General features: G+C 44.3%; 2 protein-coding genes and 1 long non-coding RNA gene across 13 annotated transcripts in view; 1 reads left to right on the top strand and 2 right to left on the bottom strand.

Moving 5' to 3' along the window:
* ACADSB (acyl-CoA dehydrogenase short/branched chain) overlaps positions 1–1,099 on the bottom strand; it is a 62,268-nt gene extending 61,169 nt beyond the window's left edge. For both annotated transcript variants that reach the window (XM_085872690.1, XM_085872699.1), the window contains exon 1: positions 972–1,099. In XM_085872690.1, coding sequence (XP_085728816.1) covers positions 972–998 — 27 coding nt within the window. In that variant the 5' untranslated portion in view covers positions 999–1,099. The remainder of the gene's footprint in view (positions 1–971) is intronic.
* Positions 1,100–1,997: 898 nt separating this feature from the next.
* LOC147033906 (uncharacterized) overlaps positions 1,998–15,397 on the top strand; it is a 30,885-nt gene continuing 17,485 nt past the window's right edge. For 2 of the 4 annotated variants that reach the window (XR_015055939.1, XR_015055936.1), the window contains exons 1-2: positions 1,998–2,152; positions 2,413–2,535. This is a non-coding gene — a long non-coding RNA (uncharacterized LOC147033906). Of the gene's footprint in view, positions 2,153–2,397; positions 2,536–15,397 lie in introns of all 4 variants that reach the window. The other 2 variants (XR_015055944.1, XR_015055938.1) reach the window with 1 other exon arrangement.
* The window catches only part of LOC147033905 (cytosolic phospholipase A2 zeta-like), a 116,175-nt gene continuing 107,312 nt past the window's right edge, over positions 6,535–15,397 (bottom strand). For all 7 annotated transcript variants that reach the window (XM_085872588.1, XM_085872578.1, XM_085872624.1 and 4 more), the window contains 2 exons: positions 12,057–12,243; positions 6,535–10,249 (listed from right to left, as the gene is read on the bottom strand). In XM_085872588.1, coding sequence (XP_085728714.1) covers positions 10,035–10,249; positions 12,057–12,243 — 402 coding nt within the window. In that variant the 3' untranslated portion in view covers positions 6,535–10,034. The remainder of the gene's footprint in view (positions 10,250–12,056; positions 12,244–15,397) is intronic.

The raw sequence follows: 15,397 nt of genomic DNA, 5'->3' as shown, positions 1-15,397 counted from the left end.
CCATTAGACATAGGGGATGGATTCTAACTAGAAACACATACTTATCGAAATAACTGAACTACGGGGACTCTGGCTGTTTGTGTGCACGAGGTTCCCGGATCCGTAACAATATGAGCTGAAAAATAATATTGATGCCATTTATGGGGATTTCCTGTCTAATTCTCTCCGATGATCAGTTGTCATCTGTAAATAAAAAAAATACAATTTAAAGCCCGGTGTTTGCTTAACGGCTGAGGAGACTGGCTGAAGACCTCAAGGCTCGGGTTTGAGGCCCCTGTGAACCCGTTAAATAACACCAGGTGGGTTGACACAGCCTGTCATCCTTCAAAACGAGTGCCAGCTCACCAGTGACAGGGGCACTGCATCAGCGGCACAGCAACACTCCCTGCAACGATGTGGCCAGACTGCATACGAAGCAATAATAAAACACCATTCGACCTTTAGACCCTTCGTAGACCCCCCATAGACCCTTTAGACCTTCGTAGACCCCCATAGACCCTTTAGACCTTCGTAGACCCCCCATAGACGCTTTAGACCTTCGTAGACCCCTCATAGACCCTTTAAACCTTTGTAGACCCCCATAGACCCTTCGTCGACCCCTTAGACCTTTGTAGATCCCCATAGACCCTTTAGACCTTAGTACGTACAGTATCGCATTGTGGGAGGGGTCTACAAAGGGTCTATGGGGGTCTACGCACACTGTACATGTTTCATGAACTAATGCACAAGATGCACCTAACCAGAGAGAGTGTACTCTGCTGGTTTCAATAACTCATCAAATCTTGGACTAAATTAAATTCGAGAAAAATTAATAATAATTAATTCATCGACTGTGACCACAGTTAAACTGTAATAGGATTGTCCGATGAACTCAACATCGACAGGAAACGCGAGGGGAGGGGAGGGGGGTTAAGGAGACAATGATTACAAAAAGGGACGAAGGAAATATCACACAAAGCGATCTCATCAACCTTGGAGGAACAGCGACTGACGAACATGATGAGGCGTCCGCAAAGCGGTGTATGAGTACGAGTGCGCGTGCCTGGGAGAAATTGTTCTTGCAACTCTCGCGCGAGAACGTTCCGTTTCGATGAATCAAACCTGAAATATTTGTGGAATTAAACTTTTATTATTATTATTGTATTTGTGTTGAAGAAATTCCCGACAGTGGCGGATTTTTTGTGAGACGATATGACGTTAAAAAAAAAATGCGAGAAGATTTGGAAAGTTACAACCGAGCTAATAATCAAATGCAATACACCATGAAGAGACGACCACGTGTCAGAAATTGGTTGAGGACGTTGTAAGTGTTTGTACAAGGAAATGAGACGCACGTGAAGGCCCGTTGAGTCCAACACGCCGACGCGATGTCAACACCGCACGGATTTATCAAGATGAAAAGAAAATAAAAAAATTATTTATTTATATTAAGTTTTTTTGTGTTTTCATTAATTATATATTTATTTTAAGTTTTTGTAGTTTTTGATTTTTTTTTATATATAATTTTTTTCCCCTTCTCAGGGGACGGGGCATGGGTTTGGTTAAGAAAACACACAACATCAACCACACAATACCCCCTGACGAGACCCCCACCAACAACAATCCGTACACCTGCACACAATCACCCATCAATGCTCAAGCTACCTTACAGTCCTGCCAACATCCCTACACCCCTCTATCTCCATAACTTACAGGTACCTATCTAATTATAATATAAACTTATCTACTGTTTCTGCTGCCACTACCTTTCGTGATGTCTGAGGGATTTCTTCCCCTGGCCACTCACCTCCTGATTGGACGGTGGCGAACGTCCCATCTGGCTGGGCGGGGCCGCCCTGAGGTAACTCGTCTCCTGATTGGACGGTGGCGAACGTCCCATCTGGCTGGGCGGGGCCGCCCTGAGGTAACTCGCCTCCTGATTGGACGGTGGCGAACGTCCCATCTGGCTGGGCGGGGCCGCCCTGAGGTAACTCGTCTCCTGATTGGACGGTGGCGAACGTCCCATCTGGCTGGGCGGGGCCGCCCTGAGGTAACTCGTCTCCGGATTGGTCGGGGGCTTCTGAGGTACTCCTATTCCTCATTGGTTGTGAGGGACACCATACTCGCTGGGCGGAGTCGACCTCACCCCACTGATGCCCGTGGCCCCGAACAGGTGAGTAATGGCGATGATGGAGCGAAGGGGAGATTTAATGTAAAAAAAAAAAAAAACCTGACTATAAAAGAAACCCGCAGCGCACACATGAAATTAACCCATCAAACAGAAGGACGGGACCCTAACTATAAACACATACTTATCGAAATAACTGAACTGCGGGGACTGCTGTCTGTTTGTGTGCAAATGGCTGCCATATTCGTAACAATATCTCCTCGTAACCGCCCCCTTTCTCGTGTATAAAGCCCTGTCTCCTCCAGCCGCTCCTCATAGCTGAGTCAACCTCGGCCCGGAATGAATCCAGTGGGCCTGCGCTGAACCCTCTCGATGGCATCTATGTCCTTCCAGAATTGTGGTGACTAAAAGTACACGCAATATTCAAGGTGTGGCCCTCACTAAATTCCTGCCCAATGTTATAACAACACCTTTTGATTTATAAATGATCCCCCTCTGAACACAACCTAAAACCCTACTTGCTTTGTGCTGCCTGCTTACCTCCCATAACTATTACCATCCCAGATCCTTCTCCTGTGTGACACGCTCCAAAATTACCCCTCGCATCCTGTAATCTCTATTTTCATTGTTCTTCCCCATCCCCAACACCTTACACTTCCTCATGTTAAATTCCATCTTCCAATCTATACAAGTATCAATAGTTTCCTGTATCTCATCACCACCCCCTCTACTATCCACCTTACCTCCAAGCTTTGTGTCGTCTGTAAATTTGGAACGTTTACTCTTTACCCCATTATCCAAATCGTTGATGTAAATAATGAATAGTCATGGTCCGAGTACTAATCCCTGAGGTACCCCGCTACTTACATCCTTTTACTTCCCTATGGATGAGGCTTCAAAGGATTGAACAACCATAAATACTCACCGTGGCCTTTTCAGATATATCCGCCTCCCACTGGGGCTTTCCTCATCACCCTCCATTTTCCAGCGAAGCATGGACACCCTTCTGCAGGGTATTCCCCACGTCAGTGTCCATATTGATGACATCTTAATTTTGGGGGAGACTGAGGCCGATGTTGTGAAAAATCTGGACGCGGTGCTCCGTAGACTTTCAGATGCAGGAACGACTGTTCGCAAGGAAAAATGTGTTTTCCAAGCCGAGGTGGAGTATCTGACCTACAGGATCGATGCAGAGGGAGTACACCCTGTAATTGACGAGGTTCGAGCGGTGTGGGAAGCTGCTGTTCCCAGGAATGTGTCAGCACTGAAATCTTACCTGGGGCTCTTGACCTACTATGGACGTTTCCTACCTGGCCTGTCAACAGTACTTGCTCCACTCAACGCTATACTAACTGAAGCAACAATTTGGACTTGGGGGACCAAAGCAAGATGGATCTTCCAAGGCTTCAGGACAACTGTCAACTTCTTCCAAGGTTCTGGTTCATTATGATGCCAAGAAAGATCTACTACTTGCATGTGACGGAGTCGGGGCAGTTTTTGTCTCATCGTATGCCGGATGGAACCGAGAAACCGATCCCATTTTCCTCGCATCTGCAGAGAGAAAATACTCACAGCTCGAGAAAGAAGGCTTGGCGGTGGTTGTTGGGGTGAAGAAATTCCATTCATACCCTTTTTGGTCGGCATTTTGAAATCTCCGACGACCGCAAGCCACTGCAGTCCTCATCCAGTGCTACCCAAGGAGTTCCTGTGTTCGCTTCTTGGAGGATACAATGCTGGGTCCTAATTCTGGGGACATATGATTACTTTCTCGCACAAGCCAGGCAAGGATATGGGGGCATGCTAACGCCACGAGTCGTTTTCCTTTACGGGAAAGCCCCAGATTTGTGCCCACTCCTGAAGACACGGTACTCCTCATGGAATTCCTAGATTCTTCACCAGTAACGGCTGTAAGGAATTCATCATTGGACGGATCATGACCCAGGTCTGTCACGCGTGCACCGTTGCATAACCAACGGTTGGCCTGGTTCACCAGATACAAGGCTCCAGGCATATTCACTGTGCAAATCTGAACTGAGTGTCCAAGAAGATGTGATCTTGTGTGGTCATAGAGTCGTAGTTCCCCCACCAGGTAGAACGAGAGTGCTGGAAGTGTTTCACGAAGCGCACCCAGGAATGGTGCTAATAAAGGAGTTTGCGAGGAGCTATGTTTGGTGGCCGGATCTCGATTTAGAAATTGAGAGTACGGTTCGCAACTGCAATTCGTGTCAGACAAACTCAAGGTTGCCTGCATCATCACCGATGCATCCCTGGGAATGGCCCCGGAAACCTTGGGAGCGCATTCGCATCGATTACGCCGGGCAATTTTTGGGCAAAATGTTTCTGGTCATTACTGATGCCTATTCTAAGTGGATGGATGTGCATCCCATGACAACAACTTCATCCGAAGCCACCATCGGTAAATTGAGAACCACATTTGCTACACATAGGTTACGCACAACTTTGGTGTCGGATAATGGGCCATCATTCACGAGTACAGAATTTCAAAAGTTTATGGATGTCAATGCAATCACCCACCTCACTTCAGCTCTGTACCATCCATGGTCCAACGGGTTGGCTGAACGTTCAGTGCAAACATTTAAGGGGGGGGGGGTATGAAGAAGCTTAAACAGGGTAGCATTGAGTCACAAACGGCCCGATTCCTTTTCAAATACCATATAACACCCCACTCAACCACTGGGCGAGCACCGACAGAGCTTTTGATGGGAAGGAAGCTGAAGAGCCATCTTGACCGAGTACAGCCAGATGAGTCTCTAAAGGTTCGCAGAGTGCAAGCGAAGCAGAAGTCCTGGCATGACGGACACACCAAGGTGAGACTTTTGAGTTTGGGAGATCGTGTCTATGTGCTCAATTTTGGAAGTGGTAATCCCTGGCTGGGAGAAACTGTTGTTGTGAAATTTGGTTCTTCCCTCATTGTGAAACTCTTGGATGGCCGGAATGTGAGGAGACATGTGGTTCACGTGAGGCTGTCAACCTGTCATGTAACCGGTGATGTGTCTGGTCCCTCTGAACCATCCGTCGAGGCCAAAACATGGGAAAGGCCTGCAAACATCATACCAGAGGGTAACACTCCTGGACTATAACTAGGAAATCCTTATCTGCTCTTCCTTTTCCCTGTTCCTGGACCCAACGTATCCCTGGCAAGTTAAAATCCCCCATAATCAATACTCTTCCCTTACCACATGCCTTTTTGAATTATTCATGTTCTCCTCCTTCCTCCTCTTCCTTCCCACCCGGAGCCCTATAAAAGCATCCTACCAGTATCTTACTGTCTTTACAATCTCTAATCTCTACCCACACAGAATCCTCAACATTTATTCCTTCCTTAATGTCACCCCTTGCTCTTGATGTAATGCTGTCCTTCACCCAGATTGCTACATCTCCTCCTATTCTCTCCTTCCTATCACACCAATACAACTTGTAGCCTTCTAATCCTGTCCTGCAGTGACTCTCCTCCCTCAACCATGTCTCACTCACTGCAACTATATCGTACTCCTCGTTATATACTTTGCTTCAAACTCTTCCAACTTATTATTTAAACTTCTGGCATTGTTGTAGAATATATTTAAATTTTCCCTTCCTGAAATTCTATTTTCTTGCCTGGCCTTACTCATCACAATTATATCATCAGTTCCTTCCCTAATACCTTCCCCACCCTCCGCTGACCTAAAAAAAAAAGCCTGAATTCCTTCTTCAATTCCCACTGCAAACCTTGCTGTCCCCTTTTCTATTTAACAAACGGCCATCATTCCGGAAACACTCCCTTTGTTCCTGAAATGATTCCTACGGCTTCTTCAATGTAAAACCTTCCTCCCGACACGAATTTCATGCTGAAGGTGTTGGAATAATAGGCAACACTTTCAGAGAGCTAACAGGTGTGGCATGTTGCGTTAACAAGCAGCTCGCTAGCCGTTCCTTATCAACTGTTTCGAATGGAGTGTTTGTACTGGTTTATTGCAGGCCCAAGCAGAGTCGCTGGTCTCACGAGATCACGCACGTGATGCAGATCGAGCCGCAAGAGTATTCATCGTATTTCCAAAAACCCAGAACCGATCACATGACATGGAGCAAGAACCAATCTGCTACTTGCATCCTCTCCTTCGGAATGAAAATAAATAAATGAAAATCAATTTAAAGATTGGATTTCACTTACAATCAACAAATGAACAATTTATATGAACACACATAGTAGTAATGATAATAATAACAATAAACCCACACATAGCAACCCACCCACACACAAAATCAAAGCAAATCAAAGACTCAGGTTGTCCAGCCATTTTACAACACAGACTCATGGATCAACTTATCAACACAGGCTCATACAACACAGGCCAAGGAACAGGCTCATGGAGCCGTTCATCCAGCACAACAGTGGGGGGCAAAGAAGGTGTATGAGAAGGGAAACATTGCAGTGATCACTATTGTTGGTAAGAGGAGGGGAGGAAGTATCGCTGTGTCCATCATCATCATCCGAGTTTCCCCATCTCTGACTCGTACACAAAGCCAGTGTGGTTGGCCATCTTGTTTGAAGATCGGAGATGTTGGCGATTCCTGTAGAACAAACGGTTTCCTGCTTGGAGCACGTAGGGGACTCGTTTTTGTACCATTTATCTAGTCTAGGAACCCATTATCAAGTGACAAGAAGTGGTTCTGTACAGACTTGCTGACCCTGAAAAAATGGCCGCTCTCGTGCTACTCCATCATGATGGAAATTTTGTTCGGTCTTTTTGATGTCAAAATGCCGTTTAACCTCATGAAAGCTGTAGGGTTTTGGGACAAGTAAGCTGTGCTTTTCAGGCAGCTTGTTACCTGGTCTTCGACCCATCAACAGCTGTGCAGGGGACAAGTGCAGTCCTTCTACGGGAGTCTAACAAAGCTAGATGTTTGTCCTCCACTTTCTTCCACAATTTTTTTTTTGACAGTTTGCACTACTCTTTCAGCTTCACTGTTAGCACGAGCAAGTCGAGGGCTGGAAGTAGTTTGGTTAGTGCCGCAATCAAAACAGAACGATTTGAACTCTTTGGACACTAACAAGGATGCATTGTCGCTCCTTAGACCCTCAGGTATACCATGTGGACTAAAAGATGGATTTTAGAGCATCAATCGTTGTGCGGCTTCTCATATCATTGAGCTCACATACCTCTATAAATTTTGAATAATAATCGACAACCAAGATGTATTGTTACCTCTGCCACCGAAGGTGAAGGAGATTATGTTTTCACACCTTTCTGTCTGTTTGTTTGTTGGGTCGCCGAAATAAGTGACCCTTATTGTCAGTAATTCTGTTTGTTTGTTTGGATGTTTGTTTGGATGTTTGTTCGTTTGTCATCAGCATAATTGGTAGTAAACGTGGGCGGATTTAGACCAAACTCAGGTGGTAGGTACATCTTATGACCTACTGCTTTGGAAATTGTGATGGTTGCTAGGGACGCTTTGGTTCCCAAGCAACAACCGAAAAACCTTCAAAATCAGTACCGTTCACGCGAAATCAATTCCGAAAGCCATTATCCCACGTAGGGTTATTAAATTTGGCACGAATGATCTACAGGTGATGCTCTATCAACTATATTCCGGTTTTTGTGATATATGGAATACTTTACCCGCAGCGCCCCCTACAATTAGGGTATGCGCGAAAATTGGCGACAATTGAAGGCCCCCTAGCGACCAGGTGAGTGCATCGTTACGAATGAAACTTTGCAGGTTCATGGTACTCAATGAATACTACAACCTTGCCTCAGGACATATTGACCGATTTCACTTAGGTCAAGGGTCAAAGGTCAATTCGTGCAAAAATCGATAACATGCGAGAGGTGGAGGTGCCTTCACGCCAAATGCTACTCCTCCTAGGGTTATGGTCGAATGGTCATGAAAATTCACACTAATCGTCTGGAATACATAATGCACAAACAATCGAGCCAGATTTTCGATTTAGATCTTTGTTCACCCACAGCACCCCCTGGAACTTTGGGGATTTCCGATTTCAAACCGCATTTTCGGTTCTTTTCATTCAAATGGATACCGAGTAGTTTTCAGTAGATGGAACTGGATGAGATTTTATATGCATAATCTTAAGGTGATTCCCTATCCGCTATATGACATCCATTTTGCTCTATATCTTATAGTTTCCATGCTCGGCGACCCATCGCCACCTACCGGCTTGTCTGTTTGTTTGTTTGTCTGTGAAGAGGATAACTCAAAACGTTCTGGACAGATTCGCACGAAACTTGGTGGACGGGTTGGTTGGGTAACGAGCACGAATAGATTCAATTTTGTTTAAGATCCGAATGCGGATCCAATAACTTTTTTTAATGATTCTTCAACATTGAGAGATGGGGCCAAAAACAATATATAGCAAGATATTTCAAAAATTTTGTGGACGAGTTATGACAAAACTTGGTGGATGATTTAGTTAGGTGACAAGAACAAGCGGATTCGATTTTGGTCCAGATCCAGATCCGGCCTATCAGCGGGATAGAAGACGTAAACTCTTCGGCCTCGTGGCGGGTATGTTCTCTTCCAAGTGCCGATGTAGTTTTAATTGAATTGCCCAAATTAATTTTACAACTTTTATACAAAGATTGTGAGCTTTGTTTGACAGTTTAATTACCACGCACACTCGAAGTCAAAAGCAGGGTTAACCAATTGGTTCATGTCCGTCCGTCCGTCCGTCTGTAAACGTGAGTTTATGATTGAGGAACAACTTTTTTTTATTGCATGTTATATTATGATCACGAATCGGAAAACAAACCTGCCATTTGCAGTACTTCTCCTCTGAATTAGTCCTGATCGCACATGCGCAGAGAGGAGCGAGATGATTTTCTTTACTCTGCCTGTCTGGCAGTCAAACAAAATTGAAATTCATTCCAACCAGGAGACCGAGTTGTTTTTAAGGATGTCATAAAGGACACAAACAACAGGCACGAATAACTGTGACATGTTCTATGGAGTGGTGTAATGGACACTACATCAACGGCAGTAAAAATGGCAGTAAATTCCGGAATTTATTTATTTATTTATGATTTGTATGACTGTTTTTCAATGTTTATTTTATTTAAATTGAATCATATACTTGAACATGTCTGGTGTTGGCTTAATGGTTAGGAAGGGGGGGGGCTTGGGATCCGAGGATCCTGAGTTCAAATCCCACTCGGCTGTTTAATTAATACCAGGTGGGGTTGACTCTGCCTGTCATCCGTCCGAGGTCGGCAAAATGAGTGCCAGCTTGCTGGTATCCTGTGTTGGAGTGGCGACCCGTCCGGGATTGTGCCCAATAGTCCAGGAGACTGCTTCAGCAGCACCAACGCTCTGCACAGAGTGTGATCCTGACAGAGGGATGGATATACTTGAACGCTGAAGAACACAATCACCTTCTTGCCACTTCCAAAACCTGTCCGTTTCGCAGTATTTGGACAAGTTAAATAAGGTGGTGTACAAAGGTGAACTATGAGACTGCTTCAATAGCAATAAACTTCTGAATGTTTTTTTTTTTTAAACGATCTTTTAAATCGTTATTTTATTCAAATTTAAATATATACTCGAACACATGCGTCGGGGGTAATGCGTCCTCTGAACCTTCTGGCTTTACATTTTTTTGTGGACAAATAATAAATAAACTTAAAATTTAGATTTCATAATCTTAAAGCAAGAATTACTCGAAAACAACAAAGTTTCTCATGGTAAGCAATGAAAGCATCATATGAAAGTAAAGTTTCACCGCAACCATCTCAAATCAAAGTATTCCTGGAGGAAAATCAGGTGGACCGTACAAAGTAGCAACTTTTGAATCGAGTCGACAAGTCTGCAAAGTACAAGTTGATCATGGCCCCAAAATGAATCTGCCCTGTGATTGGATGATTTTGATTGGTGCTCGTCATGAAGGACCGTCCTGCTTTCATATACTCCATTGTTAACCCAGCTTTTTGCGCTGGGCACGATTCCATGCCTTGCCGAGAGCCTTGTGAATGAGTGCAGCATTGTTGAGGACGTTGTATCGTGCGAGTTTGACCAGGCGATCAAATTCACGTTCTGTATAACGGAAGTCAAGCGTGCTGTATGGTGAGCAGCGTACAAACACTTTGAAGTCGCCATCTTCCTGTTCAATTTTGGTCCTCCGAGGAACACCTGCTTACACACAATACCTTTCGTCAAAAAAGGAGACGTAATCTTTTGTTGAAATTTCAACAATCATGAAGCTCAATTCCAATAATAAGTTATTGTGTCGTAGAAGGCACCAGTACCATGGAATAATAATAAGGAATACACGAATACAACAAAAAATCCCCATACCTCCACAAGTCTAATTTTCTTTTAGTGTAACTTCTCAGCTTTATGTATTGTCCAATTCAAATCTCCCTTCTTCCTCTTTCCGAGATAAGGGGTGATGCCAGATGTGACCAAGCATTGCCCTGCCTTGAATACAATACTCCTCCACTTCCCTCGATATTCAGCCAACTCTCTCCACTCTCCAAACACCCCCACCTTATTGATATCCTTTCTCACACAATCTTCCCATCAAATCAACAGCCTTCCTCTTTTCCTCCTCTATGCAAATCCCTCAACATCTCCCCTTTCTTAGCCATTCACTCTTCCTCAATCTGCAGCTAATGTCCAACCCACTTCAGCCGACATTTAAAAAAAAATATCTCCCTGTAAAGCTCATCTGTACATCAATCTCCTCCCTCAGTTCATCCATCCTCCATATATCCACCCTATTCACTCCCACAATCGTCCTGACACAGTTCTCACAAACCTGCAGCCTCCGTTGGCTCTGCCAGTGCCACCGTCGTCTCGAGACCAAAAAAGTAGGCCAGCGTTGCACAAGACACCAGAATTTTCCTTTTCGATTTCCTTGATATTTTTCTGTCTGCCATCAAGCCCCCCTCCACCTGCTTCCATGGAGTCACATCCACCTATATCCTCCTCCGCACCTCTGCCTCCGAACTACCATCCCCGGTCACTGTTCCCACCAGATACTCAAACATATTTCGCTGCCTGATCTATTTCCCCTCTCGCCTGATATCAACTTCTTTTACTGCTTCACGATGCACAATTCCTCAGTCTTCTCCATACTCATCTTCAATCCACGTTTCCAGAATGCCTCCTTCCCTTCCACTCCCCCAGTACTTCCTGCATCTCACACCTACCCTCCACTACAACAGCCACATCGGCCACATACAAAATTTTCCCCAAAATACCCTTCAAGTTTACCCTCCTGCTTACAAGCTCCATCACCATGATCAACATGAATGGGCTGCGAGAGCTTCCCTGCCTCAAAGCGATGTTCATGCTGAACTCCTCTGACATCCAAGGACCAACGAAAACTTTTCCCTTCCTTCTCTCGTACATACCTTTCACCAACCTAACTTTTGCTTCCGGCGCTCCAAATCATCTCAGTGTTGCCGTCACTGTCTCTCTCGCCGGCACCCTGAACAAATTTCAAATTCCTGCACTAACTACTGCTGCGAGAGGGATGGCAAACCCCACAGCATGACCCTGGCCTCGAAACTGCTTTGGCACAACCAATGCTCTGTCACAGAGTACGGTACATCAGATCGGATTACATCCATGAGACTCATGCTAGAGCAAATGCAATAGGATGGAGAAGCATCATCACCAGGGGGGCAGTGGACACCAGGCAGATATGATATATAACTGCGAAAGGTGAGACTACTGCAGGTACCTGGAGGAAGGTAAATGTAATCGGTGGTAGGAATAAAAAATTAAGTAAAAGGATGGTTGAACTGCCACCTTGAAACAGTGAGAGAAGAATGAGATTGGACAGAGAAAGGAATGTGATTGAAAAAGTGGAGAAAAGATGAACAAACGATAAGCGATGCAAAGACAGCTTGAACTTTAGGCAAATTTGTGAGCAAATAATTTTCATCCTACAGCCTGTCAATGGACGATCAGGATACAATTTGTGTCATACCTGGCTGAGTGAAGTTTCTGAAACTCTGGTTGACAAGTGGGAAGTGAAGAACAAGCGGAACGCTCGCATTGCCCTGATCTTCAAAGAGGTAGCACTCACGAAGCTCACCGTGGGAGTCTGCTTCCACATCCACGGATGGGAATGGTACATGATGTTCTGAAAAGTATGCCGCTGCTTGCTTCAGTGCCTAGAACAGCAATCGTGTTACATCACGTAACCAATCATATATTTTCGAATTCTAATTTTAAGATTTAAAAAAAACATCAAAATAAGGATCCACTGATTACTCGTCTCACCATGAACGAGGTTCACCACGGTTGTTTGAAAATGCATTTTAAGTATGATATTGCTTGCAATGCAGTTTGATGATTATATATCACTGCATAAGTGACCTAGTTCCTTAACAGCATGTAGTGACCTTTATTATTTAAATAATTGCTCCTTACAATCAACAGGACCATGACTGATGCATTTGCACTTGCCTCCATCACATTATTGGAACACAAGGTATGCCATCAACAGAGCCACGACACAGCACAACGTACTCATTATAAGGAGTAATGAGGCTGGGTGGAGCAAGCTGAGTCATAAAAGCCAAACACAAGAGATTCATTTTATCTGGGTATGAATACACAAAGTGTAGGATCAAGGAAGAGCAGAACGACAGAGGCTGGAAGGTTGTAATACTGATGGTGTGGAAGAACAGGCCGACGCAGAACAAGCAGTTTGATGGACAGCCTGGAAACGAGGGAGGGGTAGAAGTCTGTATGCAAGAGGAGTAGGTGTTGGGTGGTCATCAAGGGTTGAAAATATCAGTGGTAGCGTACGTACATGTCATCATATCTTAAAATGTTGGGGGTCTACCAAAGAAAGGTTGCAGAGATTTGAATTCAAAAGAAAATAAAAGTCTCAAATCAATTGTAGCTTCCGTTTGTATTTGTGAGACATTGCAGATCACAGACGACCCGTCAGTTCATCAAACTTCCAGACACTTAATTGCAGTTGGTGGTTCTGTTAAAATAGCCGGTGAAATAGAGATTTGAACTAGTACACGATAAGAGGTGCTTAAGAGGGATGGAAGAGAATTTGGAAGGAATGTTGAACATAATCAGATCATGCAGTGAGAATTATCCATTTGAAGAGATCCGATTAGAGAATCTGACCGATTGTGTGGGTCTCGGAAGACTTCGTTGCTGTGCTGTGGAAGTTTGACGTGCTGACTCCGAGCCAACTGGTGTGGCACCAGTTGAGGTCAGCACAGAGAAGAAAAGGGAGTTGGGGTGAAAGTTTTGCAAAGAATAATCGTTCAGTTAAAGACTATTTATTTATTTATTTATTTATTATGTGTGCCTGGGAGGAGGCCAGGATGTGTCGGGTGGTGGAGGGGTGCAAGCACATCATAATTTCAGGACAGAGTGACATGGAGAAAATGATCATCATGCTTTACAGTGACTCCCTATCTCTATGTAGAAAAAACCATTTTGTGTCTCTGCGTCTGTCTCTGTCTCTGTCTCTTATGCACGGCCTCATCTTTTACGTTACAAACTCCAAACTCAGGGTACAAATACAACTCTGTGTGGGGAGTAACATTGACTTTGCGGCCACGGCCTCATGCGGGGGAGTGGGGGGCCAGGGAAGGCAGAAATTTTCTAGGTAAATAAGTACCTGTAGTGCCACCTGGTTGTGGTGTGGCAGAGGGTATAACAAAATCCAAATTTCCTTTGGCTTTTAAGTATTACTTACTCACGTTTCTCTACCCACACAATTACAAATAAATACTGTGCCTACAGAAAGTCTACAGCCCCTTTCAAATTTTTCACCTTTTGTTGCCTTGTAGCCTGGAATTAAATTACATTAAATCAGACTTTTTCCACCTTTGTTTACACATCGTAACCGACAACGTCCAAGTGAAAAACAAATTCTACAAATTTCAGAAAATTAATTACAATGTCTTGATTGGATAAGTGTCCACCCTCCGAACATTACAATTGTAAATTAGCTCAGGTGTAACCAATCACCTTCAAAATCACACACCAAGTTAATTGGCCTCCACCTGTGTTAATTGTAGTGATTCTGATTATTTCAGAATAAAATCAGCTGTTCCTGGAGGTTGTCTCTGGTGGAGAGTGCTTTTCAAAGCAAAGACTCAACCATGAGAATCAAGGAGACCTCCGTGATAAAGTTGTGGAAAGGCACAGATCAGGGGATGGATATAAATTATTTCAAAGGCCTTGACTATCCCTTGGAGCACTGTCAATACAATCATTAAGAAGTGGAAGGTGGATGGTCCCACCAAGACCCTGCCGAGATCAGGCCGTACCTCTAAACTGGATGGCCAAGCAAGGAGGAGACTGATCAGAGAGGCCAGCAAGAAGCTCATGGTAACTTTGAAAGAGCTACACGCCTTTATGACAAAGACTGGTCACTGTGTGCATGTGACAACAATATCCCAAGCACTCCACAAGTCTGGCCTGTATGTTAAGGTGGCAAGAAGGAAGCCAATACTCAAAAAAGCCCACATTGAGTCTGGAGATTCTGAAGCCATGTTGCAAAAAAATGTTGTGGTCTGACGAAACCAAGATGGAATTTTTGGCCAAAATGCAAAACGTTACGTTTGGTGCAAACCCAACACAACACCCAAAGAACACCATCCCTACTGTGAAGCTTGGTGGTGGCAACATCAAGTTATGGGGATGTTTCTCATCAGCAGGGACGGGGGCACTTGTCAGGATAGAAGGGAAAACCGATGGAGCAAAATACAGAAAAATTCTCGAGGAAAACCTGCTGCCCTCTGTAAGAAAGCTGAAATTGGGACAGAAGGCCACCTTTCTTCATGACAACGACCTGAAGCACACAGCCAATACTACACTGGAGTGGCTAAGGAACAAAAAGATGAATGTCCTTGCGTTGCCCAGTTAGAGCCCCAATGTAAATCCAATCGAAAATCTGTGACGTGACTTGAAGATTGCTGTCCATCAACACTCTCCACACAACTTGACTGAACATGAACAGTTTTGCACAGAAGAATGGGAAAATATTTCCCAATCAAGGTGTGCAAAGTTGGTAGAGGAGACCCATCCCAACAGACTCATAGCTGTAATTGCTGTCAAAGGCGCTTCCACCAAGTATTAACTCAGGGGAATGGACACGTATCCAACCAAGATATTCTAGTTTTGTATTTTTAATTAATTTTCTGAAATTTGTAGAATTTGTTTTTGACTTTGAAGTTGTGGATTACGATGTGTAAACAAAGGTGGAAAAAGTCTGATTCAATGTAATTTAATTCCAGGTTATAAGGCAATAAAAGGTGAAAAATTTTAAAGGGGGTGTACACTTTCTGG

This window comes from Eptatretus burgeri, chromosome 1, assembly GCF_056783735.1.
Source record: "Eptatretus burgeri isolate ZD-2024b chromosome 1, Ebu_testis_v1, whole genome shotgun sequence".
NCBI lineage: Eukaryota > Metazoa > Chordata > Myxini > Myxiniformes > Myxinidae > Eptatretus > Eptatretus burgeri.
The sequence above is the reverse complement of the archived record's forward strand: the minus strand, read 5'-3'. Positions and strand labels throughout refer to the sequence as shown.